General features: G+C 39.9%; 1 protein-coding gene and 1 long non-coding RNA gene across 2 annotated transcripts; both read right to left on the reverse strand.

Moving 5' to 3' along the window:
- Positions 1 to 4,349: 4,349 nt before the first annotated feature.
- Positions 4,350 to 22,594, reverse strand: LOC103517689 (major facilitator superfamily domain-containing protein 6). Its single transcript, XM_026829698.1, has 17 exons — positions 22,108 to 22,594; positions 21,267 to 21,630; positions 20,728 to 20,872; positions 18,251 to 18,740; positions 17,042 to 17,405; positions 16,143 to 16,647; positions 15,844 to 15,897; positions 15,651 to 15,709; positions 15,253 to 15,366; positions 14,951 to 15,047; positions 14,060 to 14,221; positions 6,836 to 6,901; positions 6,690 to 6,769; positions 6,056 to 6,215; positions 5,482 to 5,591; positions 4,901 to 5,377; positions 4,350 to 4,646 (listed from the first exon to the last, which is right to left on the reverse strand). Exons 1-16 carry the CDS (start codon positions 22,488 to 22,490, stop codon positions 5,267 to 5,269), a joined length of 3,264 nt encoding a protein of 1,087 aa, XP_026685499.1. The 5' UTR covers positions 22,491 to 22,594; the 3' UTR covers positions 4,350 to 4,646; positions 4,901 to 5,266.
- LOC113470917 lies at positions 7,616 to 8,299 on the reverse strand. The gene is made up of 2 exons (XR_003393804.1): positions 8,240 to 8,299; positions 7,616 to 7,762 (listed from the first exon to the last, which is right to left on the reverse strand). It is a non-coding gene; the product is annotated as an uncharacterized LOC113470917 (long non-coding RNA).
- Positions 22,595 to 23,668: the final 1,074 nt, after the last annotated feature.

Raw genomic sequence — 23,668 nt, forward strand, 5'->3', positions numbered from 1 at the left:
TCGGGATTTTGAGTTGGTTCACAAAGTTTCCATGATGAAATGTAGCTATTGATCTGGGCTATTCCTTTGATCTTACAGAATAAACCAGCTGACCATGGGTCTTCCAATTTATACAATATCAATATCCACAGTTCAAACGATGTGTTTGTAGGAAACTAAATTTCCTTCTATGGTTTTGTTGAAACTCCAGAGAAAGTTTTGTTAAAAGAAATATTTTCAAGTATTTGGAGCTCTTTTTCCTAATACCATTTGACTCTTGGCCCACCAGCATATACATATACATATATCTCTCCAATTTTCTCGTCAGTAATTTTCAGTCCGATCCAGTATCAATCGCTTTTCAAGCAGGCATTTCTATACTATGTTTACCATTAAAACCATTTTCCAGCAAAATTCTTTGAACATCCCATCGGCGCATTTGAATTCCATCGATTTCCCTTTGAAATGCATCCCTCTTAACCACATTATACATTCCACAATGTTCTATTTCGCAATGCAATATTCGAGTACTAGTTATTGTGCAATAAATTGCAATTTTATTGTGATTAGTCAAATGAGACTAGTATGGATGTTGGAGTGTTTATCTGTTTGTGTGTTTGGAATCAAATTGTTATCCAGAACTTGTTTTCATTTTTTCAACTGTCATGTCACGATGAATTATAAAAATGTCCCCTATCCCTCGAACCTTTAGAGTTTTTATTCCGATGTTTATCTTCTTTTTCGGTGGGTTTTGCGGTGACAATTTCAAGTGCCTTCTCTTTTGATCTGCTCCCGATTGACAGTTGAAATCTCAGATCTTATCACTTTGATCACGATAGGTAAAGGTAACTAACAAACTGGAAACTGGTATGAGTAGTATGTTCAAGAGTGTTTTGAATTAGCTCCATGGGTCATTTGATGAAACCGTTTTTCAAGCTGTTTTCAAACGACAAATATCTTGCCTTGTAAACGCTAGATCGCTGCGCGCTGGTTCGCTTTCCACCCGATGTCAACTTTATCCTGAATGTCCTGTCCTGCTCTCTTTGATTTCGGGACAAGACCTCCGTTGTTAAGCCAGCCACTCACGATAACTTCTATCGCATGCGATGGACTGATCGATCATCACATGCGATAAAACTCATCGTGAGTGGTGGGCATTCCTCTGGCTTGCCTTGTAAGCGCTAGATTGCTGCGCGCTGGTTCGCTTTCCACCCGATGTCAACTTTATCCTGAACAAATAAGGTTCGGCTGTCCTGTCCTGTCCTCCTCTCTTTGATTTCGGGACAAGACCTTCGTTGTTAAGCCCGCCACTCACGATAACTTCTATCGCATGCGATGGACTGATCGATCATCACATGCGATAAAACTCATCGTGAGTGGTGGGCATTCCTCTGACAAACCTCTTCAATGTAATTTCTGTTTCACATGACGGCGCGAAGTACTTTAATTACCAAGATAACAGTACCAACAGGTGAGGTAACTTGATATGCAAGTAGCAAAGCATATGGCTAACATTGGGCACAAGTCTGCGATTAAAATTAACTTCTTAATGGTCACTGGATTGTGAATCCTATTAATCGTCCCTAATTACTTGAGCAGGTAGAAAAGATCTAACCAGGTCGCAGTGACACCGGGCTTGAATAGCCGATGGCCCTAAATTATATCAACAAAAAATCTGGTGTGAACATCACACGACTTTCTATTACATTTGCGGAATACGTATTTGAAGAAAAAAAAAAATGAATTTTGGTAAAAAGAAATTAATTATGTTGGTATCTAAAAGATTATTTTCGATACAGTCCTGATAAAAAATGGCTTCATCTCAGCTAATGAAATGTCATCATACTCATCAATCATAAATTAGAACTCACTAAAAGATGGTCCCATATGGCAGAACAATATGATTGTCAAGAATGTCAAACTATAATAAAACACGGATCTTATAAATAAATCATTAGCACACAATCCAGGGGCAAAAAATGATCTAAAAATAATATTTACGTTGTGGTATTATCCTGCTGTTGTTTTTCTTCGACCAATCGCGTTACACCTTAGTGTGTTTGTGCAATCAAGCATTTAACATAGTCCGCCCTCTTTTGGTTTATGCTCTACCTTTGAAGAGTAGACCCCACTCTAAAAATCTACATGGCTCTACATATACTGGGATTTTTTCTCCTACTTGTAACAACATTATCCAATTTGTCTTTATCATTCTTTTATAATCCATATTGGGATCTTCCCTTCCCCTCTCGGTTTGAAAATTTGGTTTACTTTTGAGGCTTTTCATTTAGATCAGTTGGTACCGGTGTTTTGATAGTAGATCTCCGCAGTTTGTGAACTAATTTTGTTCGGTGATTACGAAATCTAAACTTCAAAGTGATACCTAATAATAAATCTTTTAAAAGTGATTTTTTTTACCGAGTACAATTAAATTTATAACATATTTACTAAACTTTGTGATTCTTATTGAAAATGATCTTTCGAGTTTAAAAATGATTCTTAACCATCTATGATAATTTACAAGCATTTATTAACTAACTTTGATCTAATTATTTTGCCAATTTATAGCTCTGTGTTTTTTATCTCAGAAATAAACAGTTTATTATGGTAATCGAGTAGGAAGATCAAATTAGAAATCAGAAGATTGTGGTTAACTTAAATCTACGATGGAAAGGATGATGTACTTCAACATGTACCTGACTATGAAGCACTATGAACAAATGAAATACCATCCAACCTATTTGCCTTTGAATCTACTCACAAGAGAACACGAAGTAACAGGATTAACAGCTGACCCTGAAGACTTCAAACGAGCATATTCAACTCCTGTAGCAGAAATGTCTGAGGGAAATTTCGCTGGCGATTCCAAAATGGATTCAAATGATGGAGAAGAATTTGACTACAAATCAGATATGGATTCACGAAGTAGTACGGAATGTAATGAATCAAATGAAGAAGTTGATACCAACTGTAGTACTGAAAACAGCAATAGTAATGAAAATGCAACTGAAACAAATAGTCAACATCATAAGACGTGTAAACATTCTATCCATGCCCCCACAAGACATACAGATTTTAGCATTGAAAGAATTCTAAGTCAAGATAATAGGTTCAAACTCAACTGTAGTACTGAAAACAGCAATAGTAATGAAAATGCAACTGAAACAAAGAGTCAAAATCACAAGACGTGTAAACATTCTATCCATGCCTCCACAAGACATACAGATTTTAGCATTGAAAGAATTCTAAGTCAAGATAATAGGTTCAAACAAAGTAGCTCACATTTCAATAAATTTGAAGAACAATACAATGAGTTTGATTGGTTGAAGTGTACCCGATACAAGCCACCGAAGATTCACAGTAAGTATTTTGAATTTGCTATTTTTAAATTTACTAGGTATGAGGAAGTAGCTATGTGCATTTCTACGTGCACATAAATACATGTGCAGATAAATACTTGTAGTAGTGTAGGAATGGTAACCAAATAATATAGGACAGGATAAGAGACCACGTACGTATATAATTATGTAGGTATAAGTTAGGTACTAGCGACAAGTGCTTCAAGACGATTCTCCACCTGTAATCTGCTACAATAAGTTACTTCGTACACAAGTTCGTAGTAAGTAGTTTTTTTCACTTGGATACCTCCGCATTTCTCACCAAATTTTCATCTTTTCATGTTTGCAGGACTGAGAAAAAAGGAAGCTCCTAAAAAGCGAACTCCAGGCTGTAATTGAGTTAACTCGAGATATTTTTTTACCCTTATTGATTTCTAAATGTGTAAATATTTCAGTGAGTTTTTACTTTGAAGGGAAAAATATTATTTATTTTTGAACAAATGGATATTGCGTACGTATGTACCTTATAAGCAAAGTCCAAGACAAAAGGGAATAAAATAATCTATGATCCAATTCAAAAGGGAACAGTTTTAAAATACACACATAAACACATGAAACCTTTATTTGCTATAGTGGTCTTCGTTGTTCCATCTAATTGTGTAGATAAGTGAGAAATAGCAAAAATCAGCTATTCCCGTAAAAATAACATTAAAATAAATTAAAATAAAATATAAGACAAAACTCGAGAAAATAATGCAATTTATTTAGGTCCTATTAAAACATTTTAATTATTTAAAATTGTTAGCGACCAAATCGTGATATGTTTGGAATACATGTAGGTAAAGTTTTTAATAAAATAGAATCAATAATTTTAAACATCATGTTGAGACATGATAATATTGTTATCAAATAAATTATTCTTTTCTGAAAAGAAAAGATTTATAAATAAAAATACAGGATTTTTTTTACAGGTAGGTAGCTCTAATTTCTAATAGAATAGGTACTATTTCTGCAAGTTAAATATCAATGGTAATCTTCATTGTTCTAAATATTTCAATTTGTTACTTTCTTTTAAATCCCAACAGGGACCTTTTATATTCTATAGCGAAACCTCTGGGAAATGCCCTTAGAAAACAATTCTTATGAGCCTGAAATTTCACCAAAATTAGGTTTGCAGACGAAAATGACAAAAATACCTAGTGATTGTGCTTTTAACTATAATAAGTGCGTGTAACATGCTTACTACATTCGAGGTAAAAACTGCAATAGTTGCATAAGGCCCATATTCGTGAAAATTGATCTCTATTTTTCTATTCCTACATTACCTACCTATTAAAATTAGGAAAGCATCATAATTAAACACCTTTGTATCATTTTTCCTCTTTTTAGTTCTATTGCTTACTTAACCATCGTTATACTCGTAATTTCTTCCTTTCCGCTCTGATCGTTTTGGCATAATGGGAATTTTTAGTCTTAGCCGACATCGACAGTAGTTTCCTTCTGGGTCCTTTCCTTCTCCTTCATGGAGAATTAAAAGAGAACAACCGAATCAGGATTGAAGATTGAGCTCCTACATTACCTACCTATTAAAATTAGGAAAGCATCATAATTAAACACCTTTATTTCATTTTTCCTCTTTTTAGTTCTATTGCTTACTTAACCATCGTTATACTCGTAATTTCTTCTTAATCTTTCCGCTCTGATCGTCTTGGCATAATGGGAATTTTTAGTCTTAGCTGACATCGACAGTAGTTTCCTTCTGGGTCCTTTCCTTCTCCTTCATGGAGAATTAAAAGAGAACAACCGAATCAGGATTGAAGATTGAGAATTGGTTTGGGTCCTTTCCTTCTCTTTCAAAGTGAAGAACTTAATCAGAAGACTTGAGGATTGAAGAGGAGAAAGCAGCCAAAGGCTTGAAATATTCCCGTGTATTCGATGCTACCTCTTCATTACCAGTCGTAAGCGTACGCTGTGTTGATCGGCTGGATGTTGGATATCTCAATGGGAACTTTGTTCACCTTGGTTTCTTCATCGTATCTCGAGAACACCTCGTTGTAAAGCTGGAAAATGGAAACAGATGTTGTAATTAAGGAGCACTGTTGCGCTCCGCCCCACCAAGTCAAGAAAGTTTGACAGCGCTACTAAATCTGAATGACTACCTTACCTGGAACTTTTTGCGAAGATTTTCCTCGTCATTGGGGTCGAAGAAGTTGAAATTGTAATTGAAAGTAGGACCTGCGTCCTGTCTGAAGGGATTTGTGTTGTAGCCGCCACCTGGGGGAAGAAACAAGAGTTAATATTTTAATATATCGTACTAATAAGGAGAATCCATTGGAATACGATAAGATTGGCAGAACATAGCCCAGGAGTCCCAGGACAGACTAGAATGGAGAAGGCTGTTGTGGAAGTCAAGGACCCTCGCGGTCTGTGAAGACTACGGCGTAAGCGTAAGTAAGTGAGTAGGTACTAATAAGAAAAAAAGATAACGTATTTGCCTACGTTGTTGATTGCACTAGTTCTTGGCAATTCATGCAAACTAAGCAATCGTGCGTGATTTGACTAGACCATGTTGAATCCAACTTTGCAAAAAAGGGCTTGAAAAAAATATTGATGTTTTAAACAATAAGGGCTTTAATATTGATATTATCTCCAACCATCCTAGTTGGGCGTTTGAAAGGGGGTACCTGCTGGCAACCCCCTGTCATCCCAGAGGAGAAAAGAGCTGACTCTGATCTTACCTTGGCCAGGTAAGTCCAAGTTGCCACTGGCAGATGTGTTGTACGTGGCGCCGTAGCCCTGGTTATCGCCCAGCTCATGTAACCTATTGCTGGACAGGGCACGAGGGATAGGATTGCTCGGTACCCCGTGTGGGGCTAGATGGGCTGTCTCCTCTGCCACCTAGAACGGAAAATGAATAAAATGTATTGAAAAAATAAAATAAAATTAACAAAATGACCAGTTTTCTACGATATACTAAAGTCGAGCAGTATTGACCGTGGTGTATTCCCGAAATGTGTCCTACCAAGTGGGAACACTGTCATTTAAATTGCCTACAAGGATATTCGGGAGGAAAAAATCGGATGAAACTCACGACAAGTGAGAACGGACCTTGAGTATGCATCGTGAGGACAAATGAACTGATTTCAAACTTACTAGGCTAACTACCTAAACTGTTAATCAATTCGTACTCCCCTCTGGAACTTTGGAACTTTAGCAAAGTTTTTGAAACCAAAATTAACCTCCCGTTAACTAAACTCTTTAACGATAATTGGTCAATTTACGTCTTACTTTTCAACTATCGTCACTTAAGTTAGCGGTGCAAAAACTATCTTTTATTCGGGATATTGCAAATGAGAAATTCTTTTGGCTTACCTGATGAGGATCTTCAGTGACGGGAAGTTCGGATACAAAACCTCCCACCTCCTTCCTGTTAGAAATGACCCCGGTCATAACTTTGTTTTTCATCTCGCCTTACGTTTTCCCCTGGTCTGTTTCAGATTGTTGTCTGGTTTCAAAACCGAAGATGAATCCTCCTAGCACGGCAGCACACATGATGCCGTAGCCGCGGAAGGTGGCCGTTGTGCCTAGAGAGAGAAATTGGAGGCTTTAAGGATTTGTCTTGTCACATAATTATGACAATCCTCTTCCTCAGGCGAGCCACTCATTATCAAATGAACCTGACAGGTATGGCTGAAAAGGTCTACCTGATAGTGCACTGGCCTCATGAAGGAAAAGGAAGATTGCAAACTGAGTCAGAATGCTAGTCAGAAATTGAACAAGGTCTTTTAATCTCACCAATCCTTGGATTAGAAAGAACTATCTCGCCACACAACTTTGTATTTTCAAAAGGGTCCTAAAACGCTTTTTCCTTCATGATTGTCTTACGATAAGATTGGCAGAACATAGCCCAGGAGTCCCAGGACAGACTAGAATGGAGAAGGCTGTTGTGGAAGTCAAGGACCCTCGCGGTCTGTGAAGACTACGGCGTAAGCGTAAGTAAGTGAGTAGGTACTAATAAGAAAAAAAGATAACGTATTTGCCTACGTTGTTGATTGCACTAGTTCTTGGCAATTCATGCAAACTAAGCAATCGTGCGTGATTTGACTAGACCATGTTGAATCAACCTTTGCAAAAAAGGGCTTGAAAAAAATATTGATGTTTTAAACAATAAGGGCTTTTTAATATTGATATTATCTCCAACCATCCTAGTTGGGCGTTTGAAAGGGGGTACCTGCTGGCAACCCCCTGTCATCCCAGAGGAGAAAAGAGCTGACTCTGATCTTACCTTGGCCAGGTAAGTCCAAGTTGCCACTGGCAGATGTGTTGTACGTGGCGCCGTAGCCCTGGTTATCGCCCAGCTCATGTAACCTATTGCTGGACAGGGCACGAGGGATGGGATTGCTCGGTACCCCGTGTGGGGCTAGATGGGCTGTCTCCTCTGCCACCTAGAACGGAAAACGAATAAAATGTACCTATTGAAAAAATAAAATAAAATTAACAAAATGACCAGTTTTCTACAATATATTGAAGTCGAGCATTATTGACCGTGGTGTATTCCTGAAATGTGTCCTACCAAGTGGGAACACTCTCATTTAAATTGCCTACAAGGATATTCGGGGGGAAAAAATCGGATGAAACTCACGACAAGTGAGAACGGGCCTTAAGTATGCATCGTGAGGACAAATGAACTGATTTCAAGCCTACTAGGCTAACTACCTAAACTGTTAATCAATTCGTACTCCCCTCTGGAACTTTGGAACTTTAGCAAAGTTTTTGAAACCAAAATTAACCTCCCGTTAACTAAACTCTTTAACGATAATTGGTCAACTTACGTCTTACATTTCAACTATCGTTCTTAAGTTAGCGGTGCAAAAACTATCTTTTATTCGGAATATTGCAAATGAGAAATTCTTTTGGCTTACCTGATGAGGATCTTCAGTGACGGGAAGTTCGGATACAAAACCTCCCACCTCCTTCCTCTAAGTACCGTATGTATAGGTAAATACCTAAATAAATTTTTTTCTCCAGTACCATAGTCCTATTTTGTACAAAGCCAATATCAAGTCCCCAACATACCTCTCCCAAGGAAGGTGGCGGGGGAGCGTTGACATAGTTCGGATCCTGGGGTGGCAAGTCATGCGGGGCCAGCGAAGGCAGATTCAGCTGCTGGGCCAACTCCCTCTGCATATAGTCTTCCTTGGTGGCCGTCTGCACGGGTTTGAGCATCTCGTCCGGCTCTGGATGTTCCTCATATTTGAAGTTGATCTGCGTGGCAGTAATCAGCGCAGCGCCCATGAGGACAGAGAACGTCGCGAAGCAGATCGTATAGTTCTTCTCCCGCTCGTCAGGACCGCATGGGTGATCGGGGAAAGAGGTCGAGTGGTCCAGAGCGATTCCAACGAAGAACATGGCCAGACCCCAGCCCAGGGAGCCAAACATACGCTGGTGTCCGTAGCGATCTGCATCTTCCCCTAGGATGGTAATGACGGCCGAGTCTGCTAATGTGATGGCGGGGGCGGAAAAGAATTCCCCGATAACAACCAGGAGGATGAGCAGGAAGAACGCTTTCTGAATGTCCTGTGAAAGAAGATAAACATTATAATTTACTACAATGTTTGGTTAGAGATCACTACAACACATAATTATTGTAACACTGTAGACGCTCCCACCTAAGGCATGGAGCTAATTTACTTGGGACTTTCACCGAGCTCTTAAATACCATTTGATAACTTCTGAATGTAAGTGTGATGGCGGGGGCGGAGAAGAATTCCCCGATAACTACCAGAAGGATGAGCAGGAAGAACGCTTTCTGAATGTCCTGTGAAGGAAGATAAACATTATAATTTACTACGATGTTTGGTTAGAGATCACCGTATAGGAGCTCCGACAACACCATATTGTAACACTGTAGACGCTCCCACCTAAGGCATGGAGCTAATTTACTTGGGACTTTCACCGAGCTCTCAAATACCATTTGATAACTTCTGAATGTGGCCTATTGTCCACATCTGAATTCAGCCGTGATTACAGTGAATAACCTCTCTAAGCCAACACAAATGACAAATGACACCAGTAGATATGTGGCTCAAACCAATTGAAGTGGCTGAACACCTGGGCCTACCAGTGACAGATGGGGATGGAGGTGCCTGATGGGAATTTGGCCTCAACAAAAACAAAAGTGAATAGCTGAGTAGTCACTAATCAAGCACGCTTTCCACCTACCTGCGTTTGATACACGATCCGGCTGAACAGAGGCGACACCCAGTTGCTCTGTTTCTTCTCATCGTAATTCGACGCAAACTTCACATCGTACGGTGACTTGCCGGCGTAGATTTTAGGTCGCGTGGCGCGCGTATGGCGCACTAGAATTTCCTCCGCATCCGACTGCTCTGCCGCAAACCGGTCTGGACTATCGTACCGGATTTCCCGCTTGTACAGAGATCGGTCTGGCACTTCGAGAACGTACTCGGTGTTTTATTGTCTGTCTGGGTCTGTAGTGGGGTGGTGTGCTACCACACTCCTTAATAACAGTTGGTGCACTCTCTCTCTCTCTCACTCAGTTTGTTTTATTCTTTCTCTCCCTCTCTTCTTTTAAAGATTCTCTTTCCCTCCCTTCTTCAAAATGAGTTTTCACTTAAATATCTTAGTACTGTACTGACCATGTGAGATCCCCTTTCTGTCTTTCTGAACTAACCGAAGTGCAAGTTCTAGTGTTAATTCTCTCATCAATGGGACTTTAACCTTAATAAAAGACTTTTATTTTCACAGGCTCAAATCCAGTCCAAACTTTCAACGGGGGTACTCAAGCCTGCAGTTCCAGGGGCCAAACCTCCTGGTGCACCCGCTACAGACAAACCTACGCCTCTGATTTTGGACAGTGAAGGTCGAACTATCGATATTACGGGTAAACAGGTGCAACTAACACATGTGGTTCCTACTCTGAAGGTAAGCTATGTACTTAGTCAATACATATAACAAAAGTAGTCATGTATGTCCATAAGTAGTAAATACGTCCACCTCTATGACCGAGCAGTGGAAGGCACTGACTCTCAATTTGGAGGTGCTGGGTGTGAATCCCTACCAACTTAGTCAATACAACAAAAGTAGTCATTTAAGTAGTAGATGGTAGATGCCCACCTCTGTGGCCGAGTGGTGGAAGGCACTGACTCTCAATTCGAAGGTGCTGGAGTCGAATCCCGGCTGGGGCAGACATTTTTTGACGAAATTTTTTGTTCCTGGATAGTAAAGAAATAAATAAACAGTTTGCAACAACCAGTCATGGAATCAATCGTTTGCATGATGCAAATTTTTTGACCCCGCCGGGAATCGAACCCAGATCTCCCACGTGCAAGGCGAGTACAGTGACCACTACGCCAAGTGCTTTGTAATAATCCAAGAGATTCCAACTCAAGTTAACAACAAATTTAAAAATATGCAACCAAACTGTAAGTAAACTCTTTCATTTAACTCTTAACAATCTAAAGCTAAACCTAATCTTTGATTAATTGCATCTTCCAGGCTAACATTCGAGCTAAAAAACGAGAAGAATTCCATGAGAAGCTCAAGGAGAAGCCTACAGAAGATCTGTCGGAAAGTAAATTCTTTGATCCGAGAATTTCTGCCAAGTCCAGTGTTCGAACCAAGAGGGCTCTCAAGTTCCACGAACCGGGAAAATTCCAGCAGCTTGCTGAGCAGCTCAGGGTCAAGGTTAGTTCCAAAGCCTAGTTGTTCTCCATAAAATGTGATATATTGACCATTATGGTGTTGTATTAACCTAACCTACTGCTGGATTGGAATAGAATAGAATATACCCTGCTTACACTACCAGAATGAGACTGAAAAGTCCCTTTACTCCCGCAGTAAACATGGTCTCACGTATTTGGTACAAAATAGGTGTAAATTCTATAATGGTGTTGTATTAACCTAACCTACTGCTGGATTGGAATAGAATAGAATATACCCTGCTTACACTGCCAGAATGAGACTGAAAAGGGACCATTATGGTGTTGTATTAACCTAACCTACTGCTGGATTGGAATAGAATAGAATAGAATATACCCTGCTTACACTGCCAGAATGAGACTGAAAAGTCCCTTTACTCCCGCAGTAAACATGGTCTCACGTATTTGGTACAAAATAGGTGTAAATTCTATAAAATTAGGATTAGAGAGGCTTTTCAGACTTTGCAGTCGTATTAACAAAATGATCACTACTAGAACTTATTTCTTCTTGTTCTCTTGCCTCCTTTTAGGCACAACTGGCCAAATTGCAAGCGGACATTTCGAAGAACGCTCGCAAAACTGGTATCTCCTCAGCAACCAAGTTGGCTTTGATAGCTCCCAAGATGGAAGATGATCAGGATGAAATGCCAGAAGTAGAGTCAACTTATTTCTTCTTGTTCTCTTGCCTCCTTTTAGGCACAACTGGCCAAATTGCAAGCGGACATTTCGAAGAACGCGCGCAAAACTGGTATCTCCTCAGCAACCAAGTTGGCTTTGATAGCTCCCAAGATGGAAGATGATCAGGATGAAATGCCAGAAGTAGAGTGGTGGGATGCCGTCATCATGGTCGAAGAAACGTGAGTACCGACGTAGCTTAACATAGGTGACTTTTCTCAAAGGTATGGGTACTTAGCTACGCGTAGTAAAGGTTCAGGGCCGACTTATTTAAAGCACTTTTAGAAGTTTTTTGTTCTGTAGAGGTTTGACGTCAAAGTACAACTGCTAAGGTTTCAAGTGACGGGATTGTATTTTATCTTTCTATTATTTATTTTATGATATACCTACCTACCCACCTTGATAGGTAGGTATCTAACTGCGATAGAAAATCTTGTGTAGTCTTCCTACAATTTCTTCACAAAATAGAGGGTAGAAAATTTTAATTGGAAATACCTACCTACGTAGCCTGTGCTTTACGTAACTACGATTAGATTTAAATAATTTTATTGAAAGTTCTTCACTTGAACTCATGGACACGATCTTGTCAGTTTTTTGCTTCGGCTTTTTGCCTTTCAAAAATAATGTGCTTGCCATGTTGCATAACTAAACAAGAATACCGGGGGTTTAAATTTCATTCCTCTTTAGATGAGGATAAGTTCATCACGTTTTGTTCTTCCATTCTTGAGTCGACACTTGAAGTGTGGAGATTGATATTGTGGGCAAGATGCCAAGGGTTCAATGTGGCGACACTCAGACATTGCGAAAAGCTGACGGCCTGTCGATGGTATCAGTTAACCCTTTGACAACCTGTTATTTTTTGCTTCACCTAGTTATTTTATCGTATGGTAATAAACAATAAAGAGTATAATAACTACCTACTTATTTGAGTGGCAATAAAACAACACAGTTATGACCAATGTAGAAGGTTTTTAGATTTTAGTATGGTTTAAATTATTTTGAAATAGAAACTTACTTCTTTGGCAGCAGAAAAGGCCACCCCAGAAAAGGAATATCTATCGCAGATCAGTTTTTTATTGCCAAGTCTAAAGTAAAGGCCCGTTCCCGCTTGTCGTTCGAAAAAAATCGTGTCGTGTTTGGTGGGAACTGAAACACTCTCCTTTAAATCCTACAGGACATTTGGGGGAAAAAATCGGATGAAACTCACAAGTGGGAGCGGGCCTTAACATCGTGTCGTGCGTAGTGGGAACTGAAACACTCTCCTTTAAATCCTACAGGACATTTGGGGGGAAAAAATCGGATGAAACTCACAAGTGGAAGCGGGCCTTAACATTGAACTCCTCATTATTTTCAGGTATGAAAAAGAGAACAATATCAAGACATCTGCCATCACCAATCTCGTGGAACTTTTTATTGCCAAGTCCAAAGTAAAGGCCCGTTCCCGCTTGTCGTTCGAAAAAAAATCGTGTCGTGTTTAGTGGGAACTGAAACACTCTCCTTTAAATCCTACAGGACATTTGGGGGGAAAAATCGGATGAAACTCACAAGTGGGAGCGGGCCTTAACATTGAACTCCTCATTATTTTCAGGTATGAAAAAGAGAACAATATCAAGACGTCTGCCATCACCAATCTCGTGGAACATCCAATTCAAATGAAACCACCCAGTAAGTAATATGTTGTTTACAAATGTCTGGAATATTGACCATTGGGCCATTTTCCTATAGTAAGTAATATGAAACAGTAAAAGCGCCTAGGACCTACAGGTAGATCAAACGTGTACCTTTTGCCTCGGGCAGCTCAAACTTTGCAGAGAGATTCGGTAATTTACATTATTTGTAGAATCAACCAACCTCAGTGGTGTAGTGGTTAGCGCGGTGGACTTCGGATCTGGAGGTTGGTGGTTCGAGTCCAAGTCAAGTCATAAAATTTTGATTGTCTTTACCTATTTTCGAGAAATTTTATCCATCGATAGCGCAAAAAATTGTGTTCTTTGTTTTGTTGACAATATGAAACTCTAGTTCGTGTTAATATAGGCCGGGCGGCGCTTCGAACTCTTGACGTTCGCGGGCCTCCAGGCACGCTATAGTTACCGAAACTATTGACGAACGATTGTCTTTACGTATTTTCGAGAAATTTTATCCATCGATAGCGCAAAAAAATTGTGTTCTTTGTTTTGTTGACAATATGAAACTCTATTTCGTGTTAATATAGGCCGGGCGGCGCTTCGAACTCTTGACGTTCGCGGGCCTCCAGGCACGCTATAGTTACCGAAACTATTGACGAAATAGGCCGGGCGGCGCTTCGAACTCTTGACGTTCGCGGGCCTCCAGGCACGCTATAGTTACCGAAACTATTGACGAAGATTCCACCAATCACGGCGCCACAGCCTCTGCCCAGACCGTGATGGATGCCTTGGAGTACCCCTTGTGCTGAACTGCGCAGGTGTTGGGGAGTGTTGTGAGCGATGTATGAGCAACAGGCAGCCCACACGGCAGCATGAGTGATACCTGCACAGTCGAAACATGAGAGTTGAAAAGAATTGACTCGTTATTGTAATACTAAGTCTGGCTGGGAACGTAAACAGGAAGGATACCAGCCTGAAATTTCCCTTGCTAAAGAAATAGCAAAGGTTGAGTGCGAAGCGCATCCACTCGTAAACTTTGTAGCCAAAACCAAATGTCAGCCCAAAGCAATCACCCCAGTTAGGGCTGATTGAGAGGCTGACGCAAAACACCGACCTTGTGTGTACACGGGAAAAGGCGAAGAAGAAAAAGTAAATACTAAGTACCTACAGTTGTGATGAACCTTGCGTCTTCGGAGTAAAACACAAAATCATAAAAAGGTATTGGTATTGAATTGTTCAAGCAAAACTTTTACAAATTCCCACCTCAAAATGACGCTACCAAATTTTAATGTTGCTACTGAAACTAGAACCCCAACCCCTGGATTACAAGGCCAACGTTCTACCTCTGAACTACTGAGACTGTATCACAAAATAATAGGTACCTATAATATATGTAGCACACTTGTACGGTACACGGGAAAAGGCGAAGAAGAAAAAGTAAATACTAAGTACCTACAGTTGTGATGAACCTTAAAACACAAAATCATAAAAAGGTATTGAATTGTTCAAGCAACAATTTTACAAATTCCCACTTCAAAATGACGCTACGAAATTTTAATGTTGCTACTGGAACTAGAACCCCATATGTAGCACACTTCACACTTGTACTTACCCTGCATGAACTCGAAAGGTAAAACCCACCATGGGTTTTTGAGCCACGAAATGTACAGGAAACGTAGAATGTTTCCCATCAGACCAAGACAAAGGACCTGAAAAATAATGCAACAAAAAATAATTAAATAAACATAATGTGTAGAATAAATTAATCAGGAATATGGAACATTTTCCTACGCCAAAGAATTGATTTAAAAAAATGCAAATTATGAAAATGGTACTAATTACTAATTAATTATTACATATGTACGTACCTAATCTCTCCTACATTATAGGTATGACTTATTCACGATGACTCACCTTTACGTGGCCAATTTGGCGGATAAGTTTAAAGCTGAAGAAGTAAGCGAATATTTCCGAAATGTGATTGATAACTGAGGCCACTCCGAATAGGGTAGGAGAACCGCCATAGTCCTGGAAAAAAGGCACGTGCATAAAATTACCTGAAAGTTGTTGGGATAGATAATATCTTGAACATCCTTGAATCCTCTTTAAAAACATGAGAATTATTGTATGTGAAAAATTAACCAAGATACCCACGATTCATGAGCCTCAGAAAGTCCAAAGGACAATATTGATGAAGTGAATTAAATTCCAGAAAAAACGACATAATTTTCACCCTAACCCTAATCAACCATAACAACATGTACCTATTATGCTAAGGAAAGCTAAATATTGACACATGTATTTTCAGTTACCTGCAAATGCCAGAACAAGAATGTGAAAGTTAAACACAAAAAGGAGCTTAATTTCTGAACTAATTAGGGTTTGTGCAAAGTATTTTGGGCACCTGATTAATTAATTTCAATTTCCTTTCAGAATCCCAAGTCATATCCCCGTTAGTCACAATGGTGTCCCTGTCTAAAAGAGATGTGGATGAGTTCAAGTCACAGCTAAACAATACCGTTGAACATTTCCTAGGTTTCAATGAGCCAACAATAGTTACTGTAGCTACCAATTGTTTGCTATCTGGTTATGATTTGAAAGAAACTACAAGTAAGTACAGCATAAATAATGATATTGCCAGAAAAAAATAAGTACCTACCTACCTTGGTACCTGAAAGTATGAACATTGATCATTTTTTTTTTTTTTTTTTTTTTTTTTTTTTTTTAAAAAATCAGTTTTTTTTTATTTTTAAAAATATAGGAAAAATCACTATTTTGTACAAAGCCAATATCAAGTCCCCAACATACCTCTCCCAAGGAAGGTGGCGGGGGAGCGTTGACATAGTTCGGATCCTGGGGTGGCAAGTCATGCGGGGCCAGCGAAGGCAGATTCAGCTGCTGGGCCAACTCCCTCTGCATATAGTCTTCCTTGGTGGCCGTCTGCACGGGTTTGAGCATCTCGTCCGGCTCTGGATGTTCCTCATATTTGAAGTTGATCTGCGTGGCAGTAATCAGCGCAGCGCCCATGAGGACAGAGAACGTCGCGAAGCAGATCGTATAGTTCTTCTCCCGCTCGTCAGGACCGCATGGGTGATCGGGGAAAGAGGTCGAGTGGTCCAGAGCGATTCCAACGAAAAACATGGCCAGACCCCAGCCCAGGGAGCCAAACATACGCTGGTGTCCGTAGCGATCTGCATCTTCCCCTAGGATGGTAATGACGGCCGAGTCTGCTAGTGTGATGGCGGGGGCGGAAAAGAATTCCCCGATAACTACCAGGAGAATGAGCAGGAAGAACGCTTTCTGAATGTCCTGTGAAGGAAGATAAACATTATAATTTACTACAATGTTTGGTTAGAGATCACCGTATAGGAGCTCCTACAACACATATTGTAACTGTAGACGCTCCCACCTAAGGCATGGAGCTAATTTACTTGGGACTTTCACCGAGCTCTTAAATACCATTTGATAACTTCTGAATGTGGCCTATCGTCCACATCTGAATTCAGCCATGATTACAGTGAATAACCTCTCTAAGCCAACACAAATGACACCAGTAGATATGTGGCTCAAACCAATTGAAGTGGCTGAACACCTGGGCCTATCAGTGACAGATGGGGATGGAGGTGCCTGATGGGAATTTGGCCTCAATAAAAACAAAAGTGAATAGCTAAGTAGTCACTAATCAAGCACGCTTTCCACCTACCTGCGTTTGATACACGATCCGGCTAAACAGAGGCGACACCCAGTTGCTCTGTTTCTTCTCATCGTAATTCGACGCAAACTTCACATCGTACGGTGACTTGCCCGCGTAGATTTTAGGTCTTGTAGCTCGTGTGTGGCGCTCTAGAATTTCCTCCGCATCCGGCTGCTCTGCCACAAACCGGTCCGGACTATCGTACCGGATTTCCCGCTTGTACAGAGATCGATCGGGCACTTCGAGAACGTACTCGGTGTGGTTTTTCTTGATGATACAAGACGTAGCGGGGGGTTGGATGAAGCCCAGAGGGAGGGTGAAGATGATCCAACAGGAGAGGGAAACGAGCAGGATGGTCTTCCCCTTTTGCCATCTGGGAAAAGAGTCACAGTATAATGGGAAAATAAATGTGTATTGTCACTATTGTGTAGGTACATTTTATTTGGCTTTCATAACTAAACTTTTTCTTTGTTTACAATACATCGGATTTTAGTGCTTTCTTCAACAGAAAAAAAACACAATATTAATTTTCGGTGATGGTACCTATTTCTACACTTATTTGCTCAAGTACTTCTATTTCATATCATTTTTTCCACTCGTGATTGAACTACAAACAATTAATTAGGGATGCTAGTTTCATGAAGAAAACTGAGGGGGGAAATTTTTTAGCTGCCCTGTTTAGACTGACACAGAATAAGGAAAGTGTCTTTACCTACATCTCTACATTCTCTACAGTTTACTCCTGAAAAAGAGTCACAGTATAATGGGAAAATAAATGTGTATTGTGTAGGTACATTTTATTTTGCTTTCATAACTAAACTTTTTCTTTGTTTACAATAATTAGTACCTATAATAAATTACCTTTAGGTACCTAGATCATGTGTGTTTTGAGAATTCATCCAATATTCTACTTGAGTAACTACCTACATCGGATTTTAGTGCTTTCTTCAACAGAAAAAAACACAATAGGTATTAATTTTCGGTGATGGTACCTATTTCTACACTTATTTGCTCAAGTACTTCTATTTCATATCATTTTTTCCACTCGTGATTGAACTACAAACAATTATTTAGGGATGCTAGTTTCATGAAGAAAACTGAGGGGGAAATTTTTTAGCTGCCCTGTTTAGACTGACACAGAATAAGGAAAGTGTCTTTACCTACATCTCTACATTCTCTACAGTTTACTGAACACAAAGATCAAATGAAGGCTCTTACCTGTCCGCTAAGCTACCCCAAAACGGGGCTGCCAGGAATTCAACAAATGGTCGCGACCCAATCAGTAGTCCACACTGCGATGGGTTCATACCCATTTGCTTGAAGTAAACTCCCATCAGAGGGAACAGCGAGCCGAAAGCAGAGTAGAAGAAGAAGTAGAATGTTTTCACGGTGAGTAGCTCCTGATCCACGGCACCAAATAGGAGTTCGATGATGTCAGATTTTCCTCGGATCTTGTGAGTGGCTTCCTTGGGTTGAGGATACATGGAAGGATCCACTTCACCCAATGCTTCGGGGTCAACCCGAGGTCTAACACCGCCCTTGGGTGCCTGCATGTTGATGCTTTCGCCATAATCACCTCCTCCAGCGTTCGAATAATCCATTTCGGATCCTGACACGACCAAAAAAAGCACCCGAAACTTGATCAATAGGAAAATTTGACCTAATAGGGAAACGTATATTTTCTCTTTTCCCACAAGGTAATCGATAGTTAGGCACGGTTAGTGCGCGGGCTCCATTTCTTCTGACTTGCGCCCGTGAACTTTCAGAGTTTGTACTATGAATGTATGAATGTAAGATGAGGATAAGTTCATCACGTTTTGTTCTTCCATTCTTGAGTCGACACTTGAAGTGTGGAGATTGATATTGTGGGCAAGATGCCAAGTTTTTCCTGTACTACTGGAAAATGGTATGACTTTTCCGAAATTTTCTTTCGCCAAACGATGTAAACCACCGTTTTGCTTATTGCCTAATGGTCAGTCAGCTAATTTTCGCACTCCTTATGGCCAATCAGTTGAATTTTGTGTAATCAGTTTTTTAGGTATACCCAATTATTTTATCTTTCTAATTATTTATTTTATGATACCTATACCTACCCACCTTGATAGGTAGGTAGGTAGGTATCTAACTGCGATAGAAAATCTTGTGTAGTCTTCCTACAATTTCTTCACAAAATAGAGGGTAGAAAATTTTAATTGGAAATATCTACATAGCCTGTGCTTTACGTAACTACGATTAGATCATTAGATTTAAATAATTTTATTGAAAGTTCTTCACCTGAACTCATGGACACGATCTTGTCAGTTTTTTTCTTCGGCTTTTTGCCTTTCAAAAATAATGTGCTTGCCATGTTGCATAACTAAACAAGAATACCGGGGGTTTAAATTTCATTCCTCTTTGGGTAGTTCTTAGGGGGAGGTAACCTCTAGGCGAGGCATTTTCTATCACTCAACCCTTTGAGGTTCGTTTACACTACAGTCGAGGCGAGGGAGACATTGAATGGAACCCAATAAAAGTACTTCAGATCAAATAGCCTGAATTTACTGACAAGCTAAGTACTTGTCTCTTGACATTAAACACCCTGTATGAGGCTAGGAAAAACCAGCCGATTACCCAGTCACCCTTCCACGTACTAAACACGCTCAACGTTGCTTGACTTCAGTGATGCTTTAGGAACAAGTGCAGTGGTGCATAAACATGCTTTTGCCGCTGGCTGGTCAACATTAGTAAAGTAGAATAGAATAGAATATACCTTGTTCATCCTGTCCGAATAGGACTGAAAAGTCCCTTTACCCCAGCAGTCTTTAGTACTCGTTATCCATGCAATGCAATACTTGATAGAAGAAATTGAATGATTGATAGTTGATGGAAGAAATCCTCCCTCTCCTTTAACCTCTGTGAAGAAACATCTTTTTTACTTTCCTTTTTTCTCTAAATAAATATTTTTTTAATAAGACAGAACATACAAACAAAATAATTACAACACAAAATGAAGTGGTACGAAAAATTTTAATTAAGACTAAATACAGAAAAAAGCGTTTTTGTTTTTTCTCTTTTTTTACTTTCTTTTTCCATTGACATTCCCTCATTTCCTCTTCAGCTCCGGATATCCAACTTGATGCGCGTCCTTGGCACAGAAGCTGTACAGGATCCCACCAAGATGGAGGCCCACGTGCGAGCCCAGATGGCCAAGAGACAGAAAGACCACGAAGAGGCGAATGCGTCGAGAAAGTTGACCGTGGAACAGAAGAGGGAGAAGAAGATAAGGAAGATCAAGGAGGACACGAGCTTGGAAGTGCATGTGGCGGTATAGGATCAATAAAATTGAAGGAATAAAAACTTAATTATATTTACCCACTCTCAAAAGTACTTTAAGAGCGAAAACAAAATAAATCAGACTTGAACTGACAGGCATTCTGCTCTATGTTTAAATCCAGTATTCATACTTCATGAATAGTAATTCTCACCCACTATTAAATCAAGATGACAAAGATGTTGGGCCCAAGATCTTCAATAAATACAAACCATTCAAGCAGAATGAATTTGATGAAATATATCATCATACAGAATACAAGAAGAAACATTTGTCAGAGAGTCTTAAGAATAAGCTGAGATCTAAATTCAAAATTGTCAATATTGTCTTGTCTTTATTTCCCATATTGGAATGGCTGCCCAACTGGAGAGTCTTAAGAATAAGCTGAGATCTAAATTCAAAATTGTCAATATTGTCTTGTCTTTATTTCCCATATTGGAATGGCTGCCCAACTGTGTGATGGCGGGGGCGGAAAAGAATTCCCCGATAACTACCAGGAGAATGAGCAGGAAGAACGCTTTCTGAATGTCCTGTGAAGGAAGATAAACATTATAATTTACTACAATGTTTGGTTAGAGATCACCGTATAGGAGCTCCTACAACACATATTGTAACTGTAGACGCTCCCACCTAAGGCATGGAGCTAATTTACTTGGGACTTTCACCGAGCTCTTAAATACCATTTGATAACTTCTGAATGTGGCCTATCGTCCACATCTGAATTCAGCCATGATTACAGTGAATAACCTCTCTAAGCCAACACAAATGACACCAGTAGATATGTGGCTCAAACCAATTGAAGTGGCTGAACACCTGGGCCTATCAGTGACAGATGGGGATGGAGGTGCCTGATGGGAATTTGGCCTCAATAAAAACAAAAGTGAATAGCTAAGTAGTCACTAATCAAGCACGCTTTCCACCTACCTGCGTTTGATACACGATCCGGCTAAACAGAGGCGACACCCAGTTGCTCTGTTTCTTCTCATCGTAATTCGACGCAAACTTCACATCGTACGGTGACTTGCCCGCGTAGATTTTAGGTCTTGTAGCTCGTGTGTGGCGCTCTAGAATTTCCTCCGCATCCGGCTGCTCTGCCACAAACCGGTCCGGACTATCGTACCGGATTTCCCGCTTGTACAGAGATCGATCGGGCACTTCGAGAACGTACTCGGTGTGGTTTTTCTTGATGATACAAGACGTAGCGGGGGGTTGGATGAAGCCCAGAGGGAGGGTGAAGATGATCCAACAGGAGAGGGAAACGAGCAGGATGGTCTTCCCCTTTTGCCATCTGGGAAAAGAGTCACAGTATAATGGGAAAATAAATGTGTATTGTGTAGGTACATTTTATTTTGCTTTCATAACTAAACTTTTTCTTTGTTTACAATAATTAGTACCTATAATAAATTACCTTTAGGTACCTAGATCATGTGTGTTTTGAGAATTCATCCAATATTCTACTTGAGTAACTACCTACATCGGATTTTAGTGCTTTCTTCAACAGAAAAAAACACAATAGGTATTAATTTTCGGTGATGGTACCTATTTCTACACTTATTTGCTCAAGTACTTCTATTTCATATCATTTTTTCCACTCGTGATTGAACTACAAACAATTATTTAGGGATGCTAGTTTCATGAAGAAAACTGAGGGGGAAATTTTTTAGCTGCCCTGTTTAGACTGACACAGAATAAGGAAAGTGTCTTTACCTACATCTCTACATTCTCTACAGTTTACTGAACACAAAGATCAAATGAAGGCTCTTACCTGTCCGCTAAGCTACCCCAAAACGGGGCTGCCAGGAATTCAACAAATGGTCGCGACCCAATCAGTAGTCCACACTGCGATGGGTTCATACCCATTTGCTTGAAGTAAACTCCCATCAGAGGGAACAGCGAGCCGAAAGCAGAGTAGAAGAAGAAGTAGAATGTTTTCACGGTGAGTAGCTCCTGATCCACGGCACCAAATAGGAGTTCGATGATGTCAGATTTTCCTCGGATCTTGTGAGTGGCTTCCTTGGGTTGAGGATACATGGAAGGATCCACTTCACCCAATGCTTCGGGGTCAACCCGAGGTCTAACACCGCCCTTGGGTGCCTGCATGTTGATGCTTTCGCCATAATCACCTCCTCCAGCGTTCGAATAATCCATTTCGGATCCTGACACGACCAAAAAAAGCACCCGAAACTTGATCAATAGGAAAATTTGACCTAATAGGGAAACGTATATTTTCTCTTTTCCCACAAGGTAATCGATAGTTAGGCACGGTTAGTGCGCGGGCTCCATTTCTTCTGACTTGCGCCCGTGAACTTTCAGAGTTTGTACTATGAATGTATGAATGTAAGATGAGGATAAGTTCATCACGTTTTGTTCTTCCATTCTTGAGTCGACACTTGAAGTGTGGAGATAGATATTGTGGGCAAGATGCCAAGGGTTCAATGTGGCGACACTCAGACATTGCGAAAAGCTGACGGCCTGTCGATGGTATCAGTTAACCCTTTGACAACCTGTTATTTTTTGCTTCACCTAGAAAATCTTGTGTAGTCTTCCTACAATTTCTTCACAAAATAGAGGGTAGAAAATTTTAATTGGAAATATCTACATAGCCTGTGCTTTACGTAACTACGATTAGATCATTAGATTTAAATAATTTTATTGAAAGTTCTTCACCTGAACTCATGGACACGATCTTGTCAGTTTTTTTCTTCGGCTTTTTGCCTTTCAAAAATAATGTGCTTGCCATGTTGCATAACTAAACAAGAATACCGGTGGTTTAAATTTCATTCCTCTTTGGAATGAAACGGGAATGCAAAAACCTTTGCCGCGAAATTTTCGAAAACTGAATTTTTTCCAGATCAAAAGTGAATCTGGGCTGTGGAATTTGCCTGAAAATTTGCTTTTAATTTCCTTTGAAGTCGTTTTCCTCGTCCTTTCTGAAAATGAGACAGTCATAATCAATAAATCTGTGATACTGCATTGAAGGTGAGTTATTTTGAGATTGTTAAGTTGGATTTTTTCCAGATCAAAAGTGAATCTGGGCTGTGGAATTTGCCTGAAAATTTCCTTTTAATTTCCTTTGAAGTCTTTTTCCTCGTCCTTTCTGAAAATGAGACAGTCATAATCAATAAATCTGTGATACTGCATTGAAGGTGAGTTATTTTGAGATTGTTAAGTGAACAGAGGCATCGAAAATAGTGTCAATTCTGCACTGACGTTTTCAAACGTTTTGAAAGATGACTCAAGAAAATCTGATAAATTGATAAGATATGAACTTTTTCTTTGAAAAATAAAGGTAACCTTTGTATGTCTCCTATACCTCAACAGTCTCT

Source organism: Diaphorina citri, unplaced genomic scaffold, assembly GCF_000475195.1.
Source record: "Diaphorina citri unplaced genomic scaffold, Diaci psyllid genome assembly version 1.1 scaffold1930, whole genome shotgun sequence".
Lineage (NCBI taxonomy): Eukaryota > Metazoa > Arthropoda > Insecta > Hemiptera > Psyllidae > Diaphorina > Diaphorina citri.

Coding starts and splice junctions, on each gene's coding strand:
- LOC103517689 (XM_026829698.1), bottom strand. CDS start 22,490: ATGGATTATTCGAACGCTGGAGGAGGTGATTATGGCGAAAGCATCAAC. Junction 17,406..18,250: donor TGGGGTAGCTTAGCGGACAG/GTAAGAGCCTTC, acceptor CTCTTTTCCCAG/ATGGCAAAAGGGGAAGACCA. Junction 6,216..6,689: donor TCACTGAAGATCCTCATCAG/GTAAGCCAAAAG, acceptor TTTCCGTTCTAG/GTGGCAGAGGAGACAGCCCA.